General features: G+C 42.1%; 4 protein-coding genes across 5 annotated transcripts; 1 reads left to right on the top strand and 3 right to left on the bottom strand.

Moving 5' to 3' along the window:
• Positions 1–1022: 1022 nt before the first annotated feature.
• LOC104433945 (glycosyltransferase BC10) lies at positions 1023–4112 on the bottom strand. The gene is given in 3 exon segments (XM_039307588.1): positions 1023–1564; positions 2570–3431; positions 3434–4112. Coding segments are annotated over 2 exon segments (1077 nt in total). The 5' UTR covers positions 3666–4112; the 3' UTR covers positions 1023–1564; positions 2570–2586.
• A 500-nt stretch (positions 4113–4612) lies between these two features.
• On the bottom strand, positions 4613–10715 carry LOC104433944 (protein IQ-DOMAIN 1). 2 transcript variants are annotated; one of them, XM_010046867.3, is made up of 8 exons: positions 10373–10715; positions 9569–9667; positions 9234–9346; positions 8459–8716; positions 7437–7664; positions 6580–6693; positions 5350–5824; positions 4613–5071 (listed from the first exon to the last, which is right to left on the bottom strand). In XM_010046867.3, the coding sequence occupies exons 3-8, from the start codon at positions 9312–9314 to the stop codon at positions 4974–4976; spliced, it is 1254 nt and encodes a 417-aa protein (XP_010045169.2). In that variant the 5' UTR covers positions 9315–9346; positions 9569–9667; positions 10373–10715; the 3' UTR covers positions 4613–4973. The 2 variants fall into 2 exon arrangements, with proteins under 2 accessions (XP_010045169.2, XP_010045168.2); XM_010046866.3 differs by having other exon boundaries at positions 6580–6696; positions 10373–10714.
• A 337-nt stretch (positions 10716–11052) lies between these two features.
• LOC104433943 (probable receptor-like protein kinase At1g49730) lies at positions 11053–14172 on the bottom strand. Its single transcript, XM_010046865.3, has 7 exons — positions 13947–14172; positions 12986–13241; positions 12644–12696; positions 12503–12570; positions 11921–12010; positions 11691–11751; positions 11053–11589 (listed from the first exon to the last, which is right to left on the bottom strand). The coding sequence occupies exons 1-7, from the start codon at positions 14020–14022 to the stop codon at positions 11285–11287; spliced, it is 909 nt and encodes a 302-aa protein (XP_010045167.1). The 5' UTR covers positions 14023–14172; the 3' UTR covers positions 11053–11284.
• A 5213-nt stretch (positions 14173–19385) lies between these two features.
• LOC104435715 (probable F-box protein At1g65740) lies at positions 19386–20462 on the top strand. Its single transcript, XM_010048416.2, has one exon. The coding sequence runs from the start codon at positions 19386–19388 to the stop codon at positions 20460–20462; it is 1077 nt and encodes a 358-aa protein (XP_010046718.2).
• The last annotated feature ends 1546 nt before the right edge of the window (positions 20463–22008 follow it).

Raw genomic sequence — 22008 nt, 5'->3', positions numbered from 1 at the left:
CACTGCCCGTTCCCACCTCGCCGTAAGCGGAGCTCGGTCTAGGTGGCCGGAGATCTAGCTTTACCCAGATCCGCAACTCGGCCGATCCTGCCCAACGCCAAGATCTGGTCCATAGAAAAATCACGCCCAAGATTTCCCCCCCACTACCCCACGTCTTGAAATAATTAGAGAAAAAAGCAAAGAAAAGACAAAAGGAGCACAGAACACCGCCCGAAAAGTCAAAGGTGTCGAGGGAGTGAAGAGAGAGAGAGCAAACATTCGTGCCGCCTCCGTCCAAGAAAGCGGGCTAATGAAAAGAAACCCGTGTTTAGCATTATTACGGTGGATTAAACAAAGGAGGAGAAAAACAGAGCAAAGCCACCACCGACAGACGTTCCTTCCTCTTTCCGCTGTCGCACATCATCTCCAAATAAACAAAAACGCAAAAGTCAAAAGGAGAAAAACGAGCCCTCCTCTAGAAGCAAAAGAGCTTCTTCCCCCACAAAGCTTTACGGCTTTTGATGTTGCCACCAAGCGACGTTGCGACCAGCATGTCGCACGACTAAATTCTCCAAGACCGGTGCATCTACCAGTCTTTTAAGTTCCCCGGCCACCAACTGGTGGACCACAAATCACGACCTCGGCCGCAAATTTAATTACTCCAAACCCAGGAAAGAAAAGAAAAAACGCGAGAAAGATGACGACTATCACGGCGGTATCTGAGTACCCTTCCAGCACCCGTTAAAACATACTCTCGATGCATAAATAAAAATCCCTTTCCCAGTCTTAAAACACCGCACTTGCAAATAAAATTATAAATCGAATGCGAAAGCGAGAATGCACCAACCTAGACTACTCCCACATGGAGATACGATATTCTTTTAGTCCTAATCTACGAAGACTAGCCAACAAACCACCGCATTATTCAGAACACCTGATGCAAGACACCACAACCTATCCGAAAGCTTGGTACGACCTATCTCCCATGGAACCTGTCGGGGTAATACCTCCGAAGGGCAAACACATCAAAGAGGAGAGAGAGAGAACTGGAATCAGGAATAACTTTAGAAAGAAGATTTATCCAACAGCAGAAGGAAAGCACCAGGCAACAAAAAAGCTTCGGGGAGTCGCCCTTTCTACCTTTTGCACTCTAAAGCCCCATCGGTTCTTGGCTTTTTTCTCTTTCCCAATTTCCCATTACACCATCTTTCTTGCTCACCTCTCATCTTGAATGAGTAAAGAGAGTACAAGGAGGATTATTCTTCCCCCATACGCTATGTACAAAAAAGGGAGGTAATTTACCTCTAAGGAGCCTAATTACAATACTGGCATACCATGACAGTTGTCGTCATAAAATTCTTTTTTTGCACTCTCTAAACTCTAATAGAAGTACCTGCTCGGACTTCTTAAATCTGGTAATCTACATTTTTGTCTCTTCGATGCGAGAGGCTCAAGATGGAGCACGCAGGCTTTCTCGGTCATGGGCACGTTGACGCCGCTTCAAACCATTTTTCCCCATGCGTTCTCTCGAATATTGTTCTCGCAGCCTTTGTGGCACAAAATTCTTCCCCTGCTCTTTGTAAACCTGTTTAAGACATTTAATCGGGATATTTACTTCAAAATGCAACAGAAGGACCAAGCCATAGGGAAATGCATACCGGACAGCAGATCATAAAGAAGTGAGAACATCAAACAGAATAGCATGATTTACACACTCCCGCAGCGAAAGATTACACAGCATTATTAGCATTATACTTGGGATATAGTGTTTAAACATCTTCGGCATCTGCCAGACTATTATGTACGCACATTACCCCCCAAAAAAGCTACCACCCACACTGAATCATCATACAATTTAACAAGCTCATGTTTATTTTCAACCCATTTGTCAAAATTTTCAGAATGCATTCTCCTGCGGATGCTCTCTTGCTCTAATCTAACACCAGTTGCCCACACAAGAAGGCCTGCAAATACGGTTTAAACCTCTGAAGAAGAGGAAAGAGACACAGCAGAAAGCTTCGACGGAGGATTTTCAAATAAGAGAAAGGATTGATCTATCAAAATCTATCCCCATGACAGCTGTTAGGCCCCATCTTATAAAGGGCAATTTCTAGCAAATAATGCACCATCATAAATGATTTACCTACGGTGGTGCACTGCACATTCTGGGAATTGGACAACTACTCGCAAAAGATGCATCTAAGTAATGAGCACCAGCTAAGAAAAAGGGAAGAGATCATCCGATCATAAGTCCAACAATTATTCAGAAAAAAAAAAGGATCATCCGACCAAAAATTTACGCCAGACAGCTTCTAAACAAAATAATCCTGCCAAAAAGCAAACAACCAACAAATGCCGATTGACCAGGCCAAGAATCGCCAAAAGATCCAAACTTTCCAGGGTTAGCTAAAACCACCCATCGCCTATTTGACAAAAAGCACCAACAACCGAGTCACCGACAGGACTCGCTGAGTTGAGCCCAACCCGCCAAACCCCAGACTCGGCTCAACTCGCAGCAGACTCGGTAAAGTCATCGATCGGAAAAGGAGTTGGAAAAGTACGAAACTTGGATCGGTTCTTACTCACTCACCTGAGCAGCAAAAGAGATCAGTCGCGGAAAATGACCTTGTCGGCGATGCTCATCAACGGCTCCAAGCAATCCGGCGAGAATTTCCTCGCGAAAAGGTACGACTCCGAGTAATTGGACGAGCGGAGCCGGCGGATCAGGTCGGGGGAGACCTCCGGGGGCCGGTACGTGTGGGGGTGCCCATTGACGGTGCCCGTCCAATTGACCCGGGTCAGCGTGTAATGCGTGCAGCCGCCAGGGTCCTCCATGGACAGGAGGGTCGGGAAGTAATGCTCCTCAGGATAGCACGAGTTCTCCTGGTAGCAGGGCAGCCGGAACTTCTTCCAGAGCTTGCGGTCCCTCACGACGGCCCGGGCGTGGCGGCGCGTGAGGACGAAGAACTGGGATCCGACCCGGAACTGCTCGAACGGGACCTCGGGGAGCATCGCGTACCGCCCCCGGGACGTGTACCGCTTCCAGAGGCTCTTGGACCGGGAGAGGATCTCGATGTAGCTGCGGAAGCGGAGGAGGACGCCGTGGCTGCTGGAGGCATCGGGGTCGGTGAGGTCGAAGCGGGGGGCCTCGAAGAGGGACCGGTAGACGTAGGCCAAGGAGTGGAGCGGGACGCAGTACTGGGAGACGAGGGCGAAGTAGGTGTTGGCGGGATCGTCGAGGATGGCGGTGGCGAGGAGGCGGCGGGTGGCGGAGATGAGGGTCGGGGAGGCGCGGGCGGTGCGCTTGGCGGCGATGAAGCGGCCGGCGAAGACGCCGTCGGCGGGGGCGGAGACGTTGGAGGAGGGGTCGGCGTGGACGTAGACGTTGAAGAGGCGGCGGTGGCGCGGGGACCCGGAGAAGAAGCGCTGCCAGAGAGGGGCGAAGTGGAGGGGGTGTTGGTGAGGAAGAGGAAGGCGATCTTGGGGCGGCGGGAGGCGGAGGAGAGGCGGGAGGGGGAGGTCGGGGAGGAGGCGCGGCGGAGGAGGGAGAGGTCGTCGCTCTCGTCGGAGGGGGAGATGGGGAGGGGGAGCGGCGGCGCGGGGCCGAGGAGGCGGGGCCCGAGGAAGAAGAGGAGGGAGAGGGAGAGGAGGAGGGCGAGGGAGAGAATGTATGGAGATCTGTACATTTAGAAGATCCCGATCAATGCCGAACAAGATGCAGATGATGATGATGATGACGATGACGATGACGCCGACGGCGACGGCGACGGCGACGATGAAGAGAAATTTCAGATGGAGATCCAAGATTGGTGGGGGTTAGGGTTTGGGTTTGGGTTTGGGTTTTTGGATTTGGAGGTGGGAGGGCATAGGGTATAGAGATAGAAAGAGAGAGAGGTTTTGGTGGCGAAGATGGAGATGATGGAGATGGAGGAAGATGGAGGGAAGGCAGGGAGGAGGGGAGTGATGGCGATGGAGGTTGAGGGGTTGAGGGGTGGGTATGGAGGCCCCTTCTTCTTCTCTCTCTCTCTCTCTCTCTGACGGCGTGACGGGAGGGGCGATTCCGTTCTTTTTCTTTCTTTTCTTGGACTCTTCTTTCTAATTTCTTTGCTTTATACTGCTCAGAATTCTCCCCCTCCTCCTCCTCCACTCTCTCTGTAAAAAAGATCGTAATGCAATTTGCTTAAAAAAAGGAATCGCAAAGGCTGGATTTTCTAATCTCCTCATGATCACGAGGATAGATTTTCGGGATAAATTCGTGATTACGTAACTGTGAAATTTGACCGCATTAATTTTGGTCGGGGTAGGGGGTGAGAAGAAATTGTCTCCGCTTACTGACAGATCGGACAGATCGGACAGATCTGGGAGGACACCCCGCGTGCGTGAAAAGGGGGTCAAGTGGCTGTCCTGTTGCGCTGCCCGTCACCGCTTGGCCGCTGCGTCAGAGCGGGGGGGATCTTGATAGGTAGCACGTAGCCCGCGAAAGGAATCCGAAGATAAGGTCGTCGTGATCATGGACGAGCGCACGATCGAAGCCCGACCCCCATCATCGACCGCGACGGAGGAACGCCCATCGAGTCGTTTTTTCTCTTTTTTTTCCAGGATAGAGAGGAGGGGGAGCGTTAGGAATTGGACGGACCCAAAAGTCACGACTCTAGGAAATTTCGATCCCTTCAGCAACCAAATAGATCCGAAAACAGCGACCACATCTCAACGAGTACACGGGCGACTAAAAACCGAAACTGGAAAAGGAAAAAGACGAGATGCATTCATGACGGTACTAGAGCTAGAGCTGCGGACGCCGAGGAGCCGAAGCAATCTCTTCTGCTCTGCCACTTTTGGAAAAAAAAAAAAAGCCTTGACAAGTCACGGGAGAGGAAGGTGTGCGTGCTTGAAAGCAATTGCTTGCGTCTGTTGCAATTCGGGCATTATGTGCAAAGCCTCAAAGTGGAATGAGGTTGGACCTTTTGTTCTTCATAATTCGAGAGGGTTACTAATCAGTTCGCCTCGGAAACACGTCTTGCCGGCAGATCCAATTTTCTCGATGCAGCAGTTCTGCTGGGGTTTTTAGCAGTTGGTGCCCCGACGGTCGATCCTGATAAAATCGAGTTAAACTTCAGATGAGCTTAATTCCCGATGATGTTCTGTGATAACAGGAATACGAGTTTATAAGCAAGACCGGCTACCGGGCATATTAGACATGCGAACACAGCGTTAAAAGTAGAGGATGTGCGCTGCAAGCCTGACGTTTATAAGCGGAAATTTTTTTAACAACCGCGGCGGTTGTTCAGTGCAATTCATACATCCCTCTATTCGTATGAACATGTCTGTGTGCGGATCTGTGATAGAAACAGAGGGAGAAAGGGAGTTTACCAGAATTAGGCAGAGAGAATCGCTTCTTTGCCTGTTTATCAGATGGCACTGATCTCTCTTTAGGATTACTTTGCGATCTGGAACTACGACCAAGCCTGGCTTGGGCCAATTGAATTCCATCATTGACAAGCTTTGACTCTGGCTTGGAAGGGACTGCCTGATCAGAGGGCATCTTATTCAATGATTTACTAGATGAAGAGCCAACGACATTAGTCTGAGAAGACCCTCTTTTCTGATTGCAAAGATTTGTTGAACCCGGTTTCTTGCTGGCAGACTTCGACTGGGCTCTAGTGTCATCCGCACTCTGTGCCGAGCCACTTTCTTGAATTGTCATTCCATCACCGATATTAATGTCGAGAAATCGGTTCTCCCATGGACGAACTGCCATCCATCTCTCCAACCAGGTCCATCCCCAGCTGCTTTTGTCAGGTTCAAACCCTGTAGGTGCTGCCAGTTGTTTTGATCCTGCTTGCCACTGCATGAAGAAAAAAAAAAGGCCACTATGAAGTAAAATCAAGGAAATTGTAATTGCCACTGCATAGTACTATAAGAGAGTTTTAGGCTCATGAAACTCAGTGCTAGATTGTGATTGTATTTTGATTGCAGTAATGGTCTCAGGCTCTAACCATGCAAAAAATGACACGGCATAGTCAAGAAAAGATGGCAATCGTGCATAAAGTCCACTTCCCTAAGCACATATTATAGAATCTGCTTAGTTTTCAGTAAATTGTCAGTAAGAAAATGGGTAATTATGTATTCATGCACCTTGTAAGACAAAGTTAATTTTGTTCATTTCACATATAGTGTGCAACTTAGTGATGCGAGCATACATTTTAAGGCATACACAATCCTGGTGCACTTCATTGTTTGATGATGCAAATATTAAGCTAACCAGAGAAGATGCATCCTGTACCACATTCATGTGGAGACTAATCGATACTGCAAATTTTTGCATTGAAAGTTGAAACTACTATAAACTACGAAGAACACATCCATTTTAGTTGAAGGCTGAACTGTAAGGTATTGAATTTAATTGGGCTCTTAGGTTAATTATTCCATCTCAAATTTACCTTTCTGTTGAGTCCACACACTTAAATTGGCAAGCCTAAGACGGAGTTTAAAATCTGATATGCTCTAGTCAAACTGAGTTTAAAATCTGACATCACCCTAGAAGATGGAGGAAAAGCATAGTTCACAGACATATCCATGGTAATATCAAATATAGCTTACCTGATGAGCTAAGGAATAAGCCATGGCTCTTTCGCGCTTAGCTGCAGCTTCCTGCCTCTTCACTAACTTGGCTTGAATTTCTTCTGCAGATCCTATGTGGTCACACCAACCTTCCTGCTAAAATGTGAGAAACGAAAACACTCATTAAAACTAGCACATGACCATGTAAATAGTTATTCCTATGTTCATGTGGCAGAATTTTGTTCATCATTTAACAATTTAACACTGAGACCATAATTAGAGGCACCGTGTTCTCAAAAAAGATAGCACCGCCAGTGAAGATGAGGAAATAAAATTAACACGAAGCACCTTAAACATTTCATGATTTTTATATATTATGTTTTTCATTTTCATTGCTAGGAGGGAAAGTCATTAAGTAGAAGTTCTAAAATTTCATCCCTCCCAAACGGTTTCAACCACTATTGATGCTGTCCAGGACCTACATCCAGTGGCATCCATTCAACATGTGGAGAGTGTGACTGCCTCCTTAAGACAGCAAATAAAGTGAAATAATCGGAACCATCTAAAGAAAATCTGATAAGTTGTTATCTCCCATCAGTTACTGTGGTAGGTGCATCAAACTAATTTAAGAAATCACGATACTTGAATGATTTCCTTTGCTGCATATGTGGTCCCTCTGTGGTTAAGCATGATGTTCTGTAATCATTATAATTTCTAAATGGATTAACACAAGTACTAGACCTTGAAGATGCAGCTTTGTACAGCTGACATTCAACTGGTAATATATTGTATCATTGATATACATAAAAAAAAAACGAAAGTTCCTCGTCTATGATGAATGAGGTGGAAGAAAATGCAGACCCTTCAATATGAGAATTGCAATAAAAGCAGCATACTTCAATCTGCCGAACTTGAGCCTCCTTTGCAGTTTGTTGCTTAAATTTCTGTTCTGCTGTTTGACTTTCCAATGCTAGTCGCACCCGCCTTGCCCGTACATGGGCTTGAACTCTTACTAAAGCTTGCATGCAACGCAGTGTCATTGCAGCTTGCTTTCTCACAGAATGACCTCTGATAAGGGCCTGAAGCCTCACCAACCCCTTCAAAGCACTTAAAGCTCTTCTTGCCTGGTGCAGAAGCCATGAAACTGACCAATGAGACTAAGTTGAGTGAGATACAACTATAGCTCTGCCAATACTTTCAGTTCATTAAAAGCTCTTGGTAAAACATCTATTTGACAGCCATTTTTACAAGTTCCCATTGACATCCTGATCGATTAAATTGGCTTGTCGTTAAGTTTCGTAGAAAGAGAATGATGTGACTGACTAGGATACTATGCAGTAGCAGCTGGTGATCATAAAGAAAAACCTTATGGAAAAAGAGATATTTGTAAGTAGAGGTACCTTCATATGCTCTGTCAGATATCATGATACCATTTTATGCTGTTTCAAAAGATTGTAAGAGAAATGCCCTCAAGAATTTTAAATCAGATACTGAATACAGTTACTGGTGAAGAAATTGTCATGTCATGATGACCATTTCATTAATATGTTGAACCCATGAAATACTTATCCAGCACAACATTGCCGACCACTTACAAGACAAATCCATAACATGCTCTCAATTCACTGTTTGCCATGATCATTCCACATGAACTTTCATTCACTTGAAATGCCTTGACATTTCCATACTATTCCTTGGCTGTCAATTAAATATATGACAAGTGGGAAAATGAAATTGATAAAATAAGTGAGCAGAACAAAGGAGCTTCACTAACTTCCTAAAGCGACTTCTTTTGACCTGACCGAGCATGCCGTCAATCATCTTGGGAATTACTAAAATCTTCTATTCAAGAGACTCTCATCAGGTCAATAAAGACTGAAGATCATATGTAGATCGAATTGGCTGCAAAAATCAATACCAGGAAACCCCGGAAAGCTGTTTGGATGCGCGCTGCAGCCAACTCTTCTCTTAAAATTTGCTGGTGATGATCAGTTTTCTGTACATCAAAGCAGGTGGAAAGACTACAAGCAGGATCAGGGATGAAATGTTCATTTGCATCCCCAACATGAGAAGCATAATTGCAATTAAGCTGGTCGTGGATGTTTTCGGTCTCCGTACCAACTGAACAGTTAGCAGAGCACAGAGACTTGGAATGTGATTGGCTACCATTCACCTTCTGTAAAGGGTACAAAATCATGCTGTAGTTATTAAGAGGCTGAAATTCAAAAACCATACAAAGATCATAAAAGGAGTGATATTTGAGCTAGGACAACATGACTTCAAAGAAAAGAAGAGATTATTGTTTAGCATGTGAATATCATGCAGTCATAGTCTGTCTTTACGCAATACTCGTCCAGAGGTTTACTTCATATTTTGCCGACTTGAACAGTATCTTCTCAGTATTCAGACCTTTCCACTTTGACAAAGTTGGATAACTTATTGACTTCGCAGGGCACCACTCATCCTACATAAAATTCAGTGAAAGAGGAGTCCCTCCAGGAAAAGCTCTACATTTCATTTTGTGGCTCTGTTGAAGGGTGTTACAAGGTACTACCCATACTTCGCTCATTCCCCCATAATGAGACTGTTTCACATCAAATTGGCTTAGTCAGGAGCCCCTAGCCCACCATGCTCGCAATGATGCACATACAAACTTCAACAGTAGGGTAGCACGAACCCAGCCTTATACCCACCTCTTCATCCTTATTTGAAGGTGATTTTTGTGATTTTTTCAAACCAACTAAGGCTTTGATCCATTTCCCAGAGACGCCCATTCTGCCTGTTGGATCGTGTCAATCAATAGAACCTGCCAGTAAAAGATGGTTGTGACCATTGCTACCACGTTTTTGCACCTCATAGTAGAAAGAAAGGGCGGAAGGAATTAAAAAAAAAAAAATCCAAAAGAAAGTTGTTATTTCTTGAACTACACACAAATTGCTACCAATTTCAGGCCATGAACATTTCACAGCGATCATGAGCCGACTTTTACAAGTTGGTAAATTGTTTTACAAGTCCAAGCTGGCATTACCTCTTAAGGCAAATCAACCGTCCTTTCCTGGAAGTTAAATTACAGCAACTTCAGTATTGCAATCAACAGCCTCTCATTGTCGGAACATCTACTCCTGACCTGAAGCAGAAGCATAGAAAAATCAGGATGGCTTTGCAGATCGAATGTCATCTCAACAGTGTCCAATCTCATCTAGCTCTACCACAAGCAAAAAAATAAACTGGTCCTCATCCAATGAAAATAGCCGATAGGCTGCATCTGCATAAACTACAGAGCACACGTCCAATTGCTCGATCCAAGTAATGCTAAGAAAATAGCTGCAGAGGAGGACACGAACAGCATGCGCTATGATATCAACACTCACCGCAGAACTGTCAGAGCCATCAAAACAATCAATTACAATGCACAAACAATAGGGATCGACAAATCGATCATGAACTGCAATGCAGCAAATACAATGCTGCACAGGCTGCTGCACAACCACCGTCCTCACAGTCCTCACACATGTACATAAGACCACAAGGACTGGATCGGCACGAGGAGAAATTTCCACTCCATGATCAAAACGAGGTTAATACAAAGCCATCAAGAAGCAGCTAGCCCACCACATGCAAGTAGACCCAAAAAAAATAAAAAAAAAGCCAGCATTCATCAGCCGCAACCGAAACAACATACTCCCGCTCGCTCTCCCTGCTAGGTTTATATATCCCACAAAAGGAAAGAATGTAAATGAAGCAAGCTGAATCCTAACAACTCAACACAAATGCCACACGGAGAACGAGTGCTGAAAGAAAATAAAGACATCATCAAGCACAGAGAGCTCACAGAGCTCAATTCTCCAGAATCAAAGCCGACGATTGCCAGCAACGAGCACAAGAGCGCATCGCCGATACCCTTCTTCGTCCTCCATCTGCCCAATCGATTACGAGGCGAAGGAATCTCTCTCTCTTTCTCTCTCTCTCTGGGGAAAGGTTTATCGAACCAAGGAAAAGTAAAATTCAATTTTCAAGGCGATATCGGTGTGCGTGTCTCTCTCTGGGGATTATGTGAGAAGGTGGAGGTGATGGAATTAAAGAACGAGCGAGGACAAAGGACAAAAGAAACCGCTGATGAGAAATGGGTAAGTAGCGTCGGCGACGTCGACTTGCTGTCGGGTGGACATGCAACAAAACAACAAACTAGTCAATTGCATGTTGTATGATTAAGATTCCTTCCTAAGCATCGGATGCTCTCCTTTGTCTAAATAAGCAATTTCATCCGTCATCCCCAAAAAGATAAAAAAGATTAAAAAAAAAAAAAAAACGTATGTTTTTTGATGGATAAATTTAACTGGGTATAGGATCTACAGAATCGATTGGACTACAAAAAGAAAGTCATAAAAAATCCTTCTTTCGGTGCCGTAAAAGTGAACGATTCCATTGTGTTTTCACATTATAGAACCGGTGAATTGCAAGTCGCATTTGATAGTGAAGAGCAGGGTAGATGCTTCAGAGGGACACCTTGGGTTTTGGCGTTTCAAAGGCACTTATTCAAGTGCTAGAGCATTTCATTATCTGCTATAACCTGCGTGACATAAGATACCCAGCACTATGCCCTCGCATGTGTTTTATCATCATCTGATTCTCAAATGAAAAGAAATTAAAGGGGAAAAACGAAAGAAGGGAAGATACAGCTATAGAGATTATAGGCATGAATTTACACAGCCAATAAAATAGTATAAACGAATGGCTTCAAGGACTAACTGACTGGATTATCTATCTTCTTCTGGAGATACCGAAACAGTCTAGCAGCCGACAGCACCGGTTTGTCCCTCGATTTGATACATAGTCTCGCTACCTCCAGGAGATTTCTTAGCTCCCTCGAATCATAGTCATTTCCAAGATCTGGGTCTATCAGCTTATAAATGGAGCTACCCAAATGATATTCTTGAACCCACTGGATCAGATTGGCGCCTCCCCCTTCTGATGATTGCCCAGTGATGAGCTCCAGCATCAGCATGCCAAGCTGGAAAATGATGTTTCTGGATTCTGCCTCAATACAATCTGCAATGAGAATGAGGGATTTTTGAAAAATATTAATCGAAGGGAATAGGATGCACATTCATATCATTGCAAAGACAACATGTATGGTGACGACAGATCACCTTTTGGATGAGTAGTTCCTGTGTGATTCCCAGAATAACCAAGAAAACCAACGTCTGATAGCTGAGATAATCAAGGAAAATGTCATTTTTGCTTTTGACTATGTGGCAACAGTGTATCAATTTGATTGAATTCCAAAAACTTGTGAATTGAGATTAACTCTAGTCTGATTCAGAAAAGGCAAAGAAGATGCTGGACTAATGCTATGAAAGAAATGAAACAAATTCCCTACCTTGGCAATGAAGTTCTCATCCAACATGACATTGCTTGAGTTGACAGATACATGATATACTGGGGGATCATTAAATAGGAGCAAATATTCCTGCAGACAGATTGAGCCTCTGTCAACTTGAAATCAGACTTTCCGTGAAAAAACAAACTACTATCTTGTGTACGCATAAGATGGAGCTAGTTTCCTCCCAGCAAATTCAGCATGACAGAAGGATTGGCCTAATACATCTTGTAGTGCTAACTTGTAAGTCATTTGATTCAACAGATAAAAACATGCAGACCAAAAGCTTGATTCAACAGTCAATATGTCCATTCATGTTTTTGCGATCATCCAGGATTACGATACTTTTACCAAGGACAAGTTCTAAACATATGGTCGATGTCTCGGGTCATCTAGTAACTAGCTCTCCAGCGAGATTCATGTAAGGTTTTTGAATCATGTCTACCATAGACCGTTCCAGATTGCAGGGCACACTAATTGAGCAGTTTCATATTTTAGGAAAGCCTCCCAATTTGATTTGTCTCTGTTCCCACGTAAGAAATGAAAATTAAAGTTAAAAGTTACAATAGTTCCTTCACTTACCAATGCAGCAGCTACACCATTGGCTATCTGTAATCTTGTTCTCCAATTCAAAGGAGTCCTAAGAGGATCTGCTAAGAGCACCCCTCTTTAGACCAAATTTTATCAAGCCAATACATAGAAAATGTTTTAACTGACAATTACCATTGAGATGATCCTTCAAGCTTCCATTCTCGACATTGTCAAACACTAACAAACTGCAAGGTGTAGAACCATTTGTCATCTAATCGTGAGAATTCCAGCTAAACAGAGAGGGTTCAATTTCTCATTAAGTAGAAGATAAACCACTATGTAGAATAGTTATTGTTTTCCTCCAAATCACAGGAAAAGGGATACTTGCTCAATTAAGGTACATTGGATGAACAAGCAAGATGACCAACAGGAGAGAAATTTAAAAAAAGCAGTTGCCCACATTCAAAGACAAAATCTTGTAATGAAATACATCACAAAGGTTTTCAAAATTCGCCTGAATGATGAGGGTCATACCTCTTTTGCCCCATACAGAACCCTCTAAGTGCAAGGAGGTGGCGGTGATGCAAACGGCCTAAGAGCTGCACTTCTCTGTAGAAGACCTCATTACTCTGATCAAATTCCTTAACCTCCTTAACCAAAGCAAGCCCAGCATCATCAAAGTTGGCTCTGTAAGCCGCCCCATGAGCATCGCTATAGATGATCCTGCAAAAACTGCCCGTTGCCTTCTTTATGTCCTTGTATGAGTAGTGCCTCACAAAAGAAACTGGACCTGTAAGTACAAGATGGCAACGGGCAGCATGCACGGAGATAGTAAGAAGGACTTCTTCAGGCAAACTGCAGGTGAAGAAGCCTGAACCAGTGATCATTTCAATGAAACCATCGCCACACAACACAGGTCGAAAAAGTTTCGTAGGTAAAGCGTTTCATATTTTTCACTCGAACATAGTCACAAGGAAAAGAACTGGCACGTAATTCGACCTTTATGGAAGCGATCAAATTCAAGTACTCGAAAGCGACACGAAGGACAACCATCTTAATTAACACGAAGAGAACTAACAAACAGCTCGTATCGTCACGACGTCCGGACATCCAGATCCACATCGAACTCCACATCGCAAACCTTCACTGCTCTTCGAACTCTCACGAAATTCCGCACTAATAAGTTTTCATCTCCCATCAGAGATTGGCGATTTGACGCTCGGTACTAACTAATCACGCGAATTATCCAAGAGGATCAGGCACGCGACACGCTCCGAACGCACAAATTCCGGAAAGCAGAGGCCACGAGCAGTCTCACCTCCGCTCGAATTGCTCGTCACTTGAACAACTCTCCAACGCGAGAACCACGACGGACTGCTCCCGAATCAGAAAACGTCACGCGACAGAATCAAGCGCGGCGAGCTCTTCAGTTCCGGATCGCGGAACACACCACTCAGAGAGAGAGAGAGAGAGAGACAGAAGAGGGAGCACCGACCTGGCGGAGGAGGAGGGGGGCGGAAGCAGCCGTGGATCTTACGGATCAGGCGATCGGCGCCGGAGCCGGCCGCCATGAGCTCGCGGCGATGTGGTGCCGGTCCGGAGGAGGAAGACGGGGGAGGGCGCAAAAGGTGGAACGGAACAAGTGGCAGCGAAGAAGAAGGTTCTGCTTTCTCATTGCGTCGTCTCTTCGCTGGTCTTTTGCTTTAATCAAATCTTCGGGTGTTTTGCTTTAATCAAACGTCCCCCATGTTTTGTCCTTGTCACCGCCCTACTTTTTTTTTCATTGCGGGCGCGAATCTGCGAGAGAGCGAGAGAGAGAGAGAGAGAGACCGTGCGCGAGAGTGCCGGCTCGGTAAAAGAAGATGCGCGCCTCCCGTTTACCCCGGGTTCTATTTTGGTAAAAAAACAGGAAAAAAAAAGGCCCAGTTCTCAGTTCTCAGTTCTCAGTAAAAACTGACCAAATATTCCTGAGCTTGTTGGCAACCGTGAAAATAGAAGAAGGAATTGTCGCAGAAAAAAAAAATGATATCAATTTCACGAGTTACAAAAGATAGCTTGATTCTATGAAGTCTCACGTAATATTGGAATTAGATTTCGTCTCACTTTTAAATATTCCATAGTGGAGTTTATATGCTTTTTATATACATGTACATGTGATTTAAGTCCTGTTTAATGGTGTGGGTCATAAATGAGTCGCCTTAGATTTTAAAGACAAGTTTAAATGGGTTTATTTAAGAACTTATTGGCTCTTAAATGGGTTTTTAATGGGTTATAGTGAGTTTAATGAGTGAATTTGGGTTGAACCATTTTTGACTCTATCCACCCATCTCACAAGTCCAATACATGTGATGTGACTTTGTGCATTGTGATCGCCAATAAGCAAAAGTTTAGATGGGCTTTTTCTTTGCTCTATAGCACTAGCAAGTGGCGACCGAAGTTGAGGATATTCATGAGAATAGCCAGAGTGATAATGTAAGGGGATGCCCCAACAGGAAGGGCACCGAATGAATGAGCGAAGGGTGACATGGGCTGAGGAAGATCCCCGAGTCTTATTTAAGACAACTAGATTTGGGCTGGAATAGTGGCGCCCATCCCTAGCTAGTTCCAAAAGAAAAATCTGCTCACGCTAGAGGGAGCATCCCCACTTAAAGTTCGGTCTGCTAGATCATGCAAATTCAAAGAAGTTATCACATATGAGCCATCCACAGGGAAACTTGCATGTGTGGTTTTGGCCGGACTCTCCTCAGATATCTGATAACTTGCTTCTGTTGGTCGAGCTCTCCTAACTGTTGCCATTTATTTTGGAATAATCTTTTTAGGAGGAACAATTTCACATATTTTTGCATAATACTTCTATTGTTAGGTATGGCTGATATCATTTGATGTGTTTTGATTCTTTCGCACAAAAGAGTTTTGAAGCTTCTGAATTCATTATATTAATTTGACTTTCTACTCTAGTGGTATGCTCTTTATGATCGTGGCTCATGATCTAATTGCCATGTATTTAGCTATTGAATCTCAAAGCTTATGTTTTTATGTGATTGCTGCATCAAAAGGAAAGTCTGTATTTCTCATTCGTAATATTTGATCTTAGGTGCATTTCCCGATCACATTTTATTGTTTGGGCAATACATGGCAACTACACATATCTATTAATATCTTTCCTCAAAATGTTGTTGTTAAATAATTATCTAACTATTTAGTAAATGATCAGATTGGATATTACTTAAACTTGTAGACCTCATTGGATTGGTTGTGATATTGATCTTATGGGAAACGAAATCAAAGAATATAGACTCTCTGTGTTGTTGTCTATCCAGGCGATCAATCTCACACCTTGCGAACGAAGGGGAGTCGGCATGGTGGCACAGTCCTCCATTTCATGGGTTTCGATGGTCGAATATGATCAGTTTTAATTGATTCTCTTATGGTTTAGTTCTTTTGGGACGGGCCTCCATTTCCCTTGCTCTCGTTATGCATCGGTCACACTCCCTAGCCTAAGATCAATTGTTTTTTTTCTTGTTCTTTTTTTCTCCACAGGTATGCAGCATTCAAATTTTTGGCCACTGAAAACTATGAAATATAGAATCATCAAGCCAACTCAACCTGGTAGCAAGTGTCACTCATTCTTGATGTCCTTAAAACAACATCAAGTAGTTTCTTTAAAGATGATTCGTCTCGGTGCTCATAGGTAATCTTCTCAGCATATCGTTTGGTCTGTGCATACGCAGATCACCAACTTGCAGACGTGGAGGGTCTCTATGATTTGGTTTGTCCTTGATGTCCTGCCTTCCGATACCGGTCTTTGGCAAAGCCTTCGTAAAATGTCCCAATCTTCAGTCATCCACACATCATCCAGGACCATGAGATACCTCACAGAGCTTAAGAAATCGTTTAGACTATTGGCTAACTCGATATTTCTTGATCTGTCAGCTGAAGTCCCGCGTGAACTTGAACGCTCATATCGATGAACGTGGTACGAGCTACAAATGCCCGAGACACGGTGATCCAAGCATGATAAGAAATGGTGCTCTCGATCTATCATAACATTCTCTTTGACACTTTGCCTTGCGCCGGATTTGTTTGTGTCCATCCGCCTTGATTTCACGACCTTGTAATGGTGCTCTTGGTCTATCATAAAATTCTCTTTTGACGTTACTCTTATAAGAAGTTCTCTTTGACGAAACTCCTATAAGAAGGTCCCGACAGTAGTACGCTCTGAGCTGCTACTTCATAGAAAGAAGTTCGGCTAAAGTGTATTTCAATTTTACCAGTTGCTTTCTGAAGTGTGTTTCACATTGATTACCAAATAATATTTGCATTAAAGGAAAATCTTTAGAGGCAAAGTACTTTATCTAGATACAAATTCATTATGCCAAAATTCTCCCAAACGCATGCTAAGTGGCTGAGGCGTTAAACCCTTTAAATTTTAAAAATCATTAGATCACCGATATTCAATCTTGTCTGTTAGATCTCTTAGCGTGAGCAAAGCTTGTAACTATATAAGAAACAGATAATTATTAAAATGAGTGGTTCTTTCTACATAGTCATTAATTTAGAAACAGATTTTCCATTAATCATGGTAAATTCAAAATATTTCAAAACAGTAAATCTATCGGCACCTTGTTTGTTAGTGTTGTATTTGATCTTCAAGGCATTCCAAATACTTCCAGGAGAGTTGTAAGATTGAAAAATTTCATATAAATGATCTAAGCATTAAGAATTCTTTCTGAGTAACTCATATCCATCATCATTTTTTGTCAAGATTATCACAAGATATCATGCCACTTTTATTAATAAATTTCAAGATGTCATATCAAACATGTTATAATTTATCATGTTACAAGAAAGAGTGAAAGACGACTCAAGCATATAAACAGAAATGAAAGTCTCATCAATATTGCGAGTACTTAATGTAGCAACGACCTCTGTCTCCATTATAGTAATACCTCAAGCGATGACCTAGAATGCTACAATAAAGATGACTGACAAACCAACTTTTGCATGTGCCTGGGTTTAAAACAAAAATATAAAGATTATGTTTGGTTTGGATAACTCAATATCTCAATCATTTGCATTCAATTTTTCTATGGGTTTATGAAATCGCACACACGCTCAAGCGTTAGTCAAAACGTGGATGTTTATCATCTCCAACAGAAAAAACAAATCCTCTGTGCCCAAGAGAGAAAAGAAAATCAGCAACTTTTGTATTTTAAGACCACTTCTCACCGTCAATTTGAATTAAGTAAGAGAACACTGATCTTGATAAATGGAAATCCAACCAAGATTTGCCTTGAAAGCCTAATTATCTTTACAATACGCATCGGTCTATATTAACAATTACTACCTCCTAAACTCGAGATTGTGCAGAAGTAACCACTGTTTTGGCAATGATCTTTTTCTATTTAGGCAGTTATATTAAACATTATTTTTTTAACAAAAGTAAATAATTTGTTCCCTTTAAACTTTAATATAATGATCGTAGGAGTATTTCTGACAGGCACATTAGGCAGATCCAGTGCTAACTTTTATTAGGTAGATTGAAAAGTGATAGATTAACTTTGAATAAATTTTGCAAAACTAAACATTGCTTGTTAATACCAAAAACTTGTCATCTTCAAGATATATAATAATTTCTAATTTAAAAGATTTAAAATTAAATCAATGTCAACAATTTCTTTCAATATTTACATCAAGCATATTAAGATAATAACTAACCTAACTAAAAATGAGCTACATTGGAATAAACGTGGCTTTGAGGTACATAACGCTAAATCTATAATGGTGACATATTTATTGAATTGATTATAATTCACGTATCAATATTATGGGTACCTGTGGTAATCAAGTAAAAAAAAGGTTGTAAGATGACATAAATACAAAGCGCATTTAAAATGAGACATGACTATTCAATTTATTTATTAATGAAATAGTTATATTTTTCCTCTATTTTTATTTTAAACAATAGGTGGCAAGTTCTCTTAAAAAAAGAAAATAACATTCCGTGTTAGGCTCTTTGTAGAAAAAAAAGATAAATATAATTAATTGAAGGTCATTGTTGTAGATTTTATTTTTTTCTCGGTTTCTCCACTCTCCCGCATCCCCAGAACTTCACTTTTTCCCGTGTCAACTTTCATGGATTACTTTCACCGCCCTCTCTATCTGAGCCACCGATTGTTTTTTTTTTTTTGGGACGTAAGTATGTATAGTGAAAAGATGTGTTATTGATTTGAAGTTATTAATTGATTATTTGTTATAGATAACGTTAAACACATTATTAAATGATGATATTGTACACAAGAATAGAATTTGAAGATTATTACTATCATTATTCCCTGAAAAAGACAATGTTATTGGTGTATAAACATCGTCCCCCGCTACTTCTTTTTCTTGCTATCTTCATCTTGTTTTGATAAAGAATTACGTAATTTGAAGTGTTGCTTTTGTTTATTGAAACATTGCCTAGGAAAAGAGGATACATTTTGCATGTCGAAAGAAAAATAAGAAATATAAATATGAAGTGTTGTATATTTAGGAAAATAAACCCATACTCTCACTAACAAATTGTAGGATTCAACTCATCAAAACACATGACAAAATCTAAATTTAAATTAAAAAGTGTAAAATACCTAAAAAATTATTATTTAAGTGTTAAAGGTCAATTTACCTTTAAATTACAATTTCACGCATCAGTCACCATGGCGTGGCTATCACTTGATTAAATGATATGTATGGATCCTTTTACAGATTTTATCCAGGAAAGCTCGAAAAGGAAACTAACTTTTAAGATTTTTGCGAAAGGACCTGTTGAAAAAAGTAATCTAGATTGGGGTAATCCTAAGCCAAAAAGGTAAACCGAATTCTAAAAATTTGTCTTTCCTCGCATAAGAAAGGACCTTATTTGAGGATTAAGTTCATCAAAGAAGTTGCAGTAATGGCGGATTGGGAAAAACTCTCACGAGAGCTCCTAGAACTCATCGCTCAACGGCTAGCCATAGAAGACTTTCTAGCCTTTGGAGCGGTGTGCACCTCATGGAGGTCCGTCGCCACCAAGGAGATGTACGACGCGAAGTCGAAAGTCCCGTGGCTCGTGACTAGTACGTACAAACAAATGCCTGAATTATGCAGCCCCTCTAGAGGGAGAATTTACCCACTGAAGTCGCCGGGAACTCGAGCCCAGACCTTGTCTCCACGGGGATGGATGCTCCTGTCAAACTGGGACCATGAATACCGTATCTTCAATCCGGTTTCGAGCGTCAGCATCGAACTCCCTGCCTTGGAGAAGCTTCTCCGCACGTCACGTCTCCACGTGGAATTCGACAGGCTGATGCAGCGCATTTGCGTCTGCTTGAGAATCGACAGGATCGCGTTGTCCTCGAGCCCTTCTTTGTCCAGGAGCTACGCTGTCATGATCGCTGTGAATTGGGATCTTGGACGAGGACGCCTTGCCTTCCACAGATCAGGAGAAGATGAGTGGACGGTAGTGAGTCGCCCGGCGGAGACGGGTCCTCCTTGGCCTAAAGTCCTCCAACTGATTTATTACGATGGGCTATTCGTGGCCTTGGATGCGGAAAATCACATAACGACTCTCAACGAGAGAGAGAGGCGCATGGAATCGCGACTAGTCCTAGGGCAGAATTTCAAAGGTTGGGCGCCGTATCTCGTCGAATGTTCGGGTTCATTGCTGGTGGCTTGGAAGACAAGGGGTGGCAAGGGGAATAGATTCCGAGTTTTCGAAGTGGATTTGGAGAAGGGAACTCAGGAAGAGGTCAAGAGCTTGGGGAACGCGTCTCTCTTCTTGAATGACAACTCTTCCTTCTCCGTGGAGTTTAACGCTGGGTCTTGCCTTCCCGGAATCAAGCCAAACCACGTCTATTACGTAGAAGAGAAGAAGCAGAAGATTTACAGCATGGATAACGGAAACGTCGAGACATTCTCCGATGCAACTGATCACGGTCATGCAGGCCAATGGTGCCGTCATGAACGCCAATGGTTCCAACCTGATTTCTGAATCTTTTTCCCTCTTCGGAATTCCAAGCTTCAGGTACCATGTCATTGGATTATATTACGGAACATTCTGTTTTTCTTTTCTAATTTTTTGCGTATCTCTTATTATCGATTAGGATTTAGTTTTCACTTTTAGTTAGCATAATATTTGGTGTATCTCTTAGAATTAGCTAGGGGTATTGCGTAGATCTTTTCCTCTCTTTTCTGTTAAGTAATATGTTGCACAAATATATGTATGCAATACAAGTGAATTACAATTTATTTCATGGTACTAGAGCTAGATGTCCCGAATTCAAATTTTTCCAGGTCCCATTTGTTTCATTAATTAAATATGTTCATGCTTAGTATTAGGCAAAAAGACCATATTAAGCATGAGGGGGAGTGTTGAAATAATTAAATATTAAACAATGTATTCTTTCAATAGCTTAAGCTTTTAGAAATTAATAATGGTCTCACAAAATCTCACATAAAGTGCGTTTAGTAACGTTTACGTTCAAAAATTATTTATGGAAATAGAAATAGAAAAATCTATTTCATTTGAGGAACAATTTTTTAATAGAAGAACGCATGTTTGATAATCATACAAAATTTATGTTCCGATATAGAAAAAGAACATAAACACATTTTGGTAAACTTGTATAATTTTTTTGTTTCTTTTAATTTTTAAATATTTTTATTATATTTTTCCTTTTTTTCTTTTTCTCTTTGGCCGGCGACCGGCTGGGCAACATCCGGCAGCTTGCTAGAGCCTCTCCGCCAAGGCGAGCCCCGGTGAGCCTCGCCAGGCCACTAGTGAGGCTCGACTTTGCCCAGATCTAGCGAGGCCAAGCCTCACCGGTGGCCTGGCGAGATCGCCGTTGGCCAGGCGAGCCTCCGGTGAGCTCGGCCTCGCGTTGGCCAACGATGCTCTGCCCTCAATGGCCGGTCGCCGGCCATGGTCGAGGTTGGCGACCGGCCATAGAAAAAAGAAGAAGAAAAGGAGGAAAAAAACCAAACAAGTTTGTGTTTTTGTTCTTTTATTTCTCCAAAGAGTGTTCCCGCTTGTTTTTATTCCAAATTTGTTATCGGAAACAAAAGTATAAACAAACGCGTTTCTGTTCTTTTTTTGTTCCCCGGAACAAAAGAATAGAATTTTTTGTTCCGGGGAACATAAATTTTTGTTTTGGGGAACAAAAACAAAAATAAACAAATAGGCCCATAGTATTAGAGTTTATAAACAATTTACTAAGCCTCACATCGCATTTTTAGCTACTGTGGATTAAAAGAAGAATCTACTACAATTCGTGAGAAAAGATGTGCATAATTGGCTTAGGGTGCATTTGTTTGTATTTTGTTCAAAAATTGTTCCGGGTATGTTCTAAGGAACAATTTTTTATCGAAAACGTGTTTGGTAAACTTGTTCAGGAATAAAAAAAGAATAGAAATACGTTTGGTAAATTTGTGTTCTTTTTTTTTTTTTTTTAATTTTTTAATATTTTTATTTTATTTTTACTTTTTTCTTTATTTTTTTTTCTTCTTTTGGCCGGTCGCCGGCTTCGCCATGGCCGGTG

Source organism: Eucalyptus grandis, chromosome 2 (assembly GCF_016545825.1).
Source record: "Eucalyptus grandis isolate ANBG69807.140 chromosome 2, ASM1654582v1, whole genome shotgun sequence".
In the NCBI taxonomy this organism is placed as follows: Eukaryota; Viridiplantae; Streptophyta; class Magnoliopsida; order Myrtales; family Myrtaceae; genus Eucalyptus; species Eucalyptus grandis.
Note: the sequence above shows the minus strand (reverse complement) of the source record. Positions and strands in the feature narration are given on the sequence as shown.

Excerpts from the sequence above, each read along its gene's own strand:
- LOC104433944 (XM_010046866.3), bottom strand. The coding sequence starts at position 9,314 with ATGGGCGTCTCTGGGAAATGGATCAAAGCCTTAGTTGGTTTGAAAAAA. Across the intron at positions 8,717-9,233 it reads CTTCAAATAAGGATGAAGAG|AAGGTGAATGGTAGCCAATC; the intron begins GTGGGTATAAGG and ends TACCCTTTACAG. Across the intron at positions 6,697-7,436 it reads CTCAAGTTCGGCAGATTGAA|CAGGAAGGTTGGTGTGACCA; the intron begins GTATGCTGCTTT and ends CTCACATTTTAG.
- LOC104433943 (XM_010046865.3), bottom strand. The coding sequence starts at position 14,022 with ATGGCGGCCGGCTCCGGCGCCGATCGCCTGATCCGTAAGATCCACGGC. Across the intron at positions 12,697-12,985 it reads TTCTGTATGGGGCAAAAGAG|TTTGTTAGTGTTTGACAATG; the intron begins GTATGACCCTCA and ends TACACCTTGCAG. Across the intron at positions 11,752-11,920 it reads ATGAGAACTTCATTGCCAAG|CTATCAGACGTTGGTTTTCT; the intron begins GTAGGGAATTTG and ends TGATTATCTCAG.
- LOC104435715 (XM_010048416.2), top strand. The coding sequence starts at position 19,386 with ATGGCGGATTGGGAAAAACTCTCACGAGAGCTCCTAGAACTCATCGCT.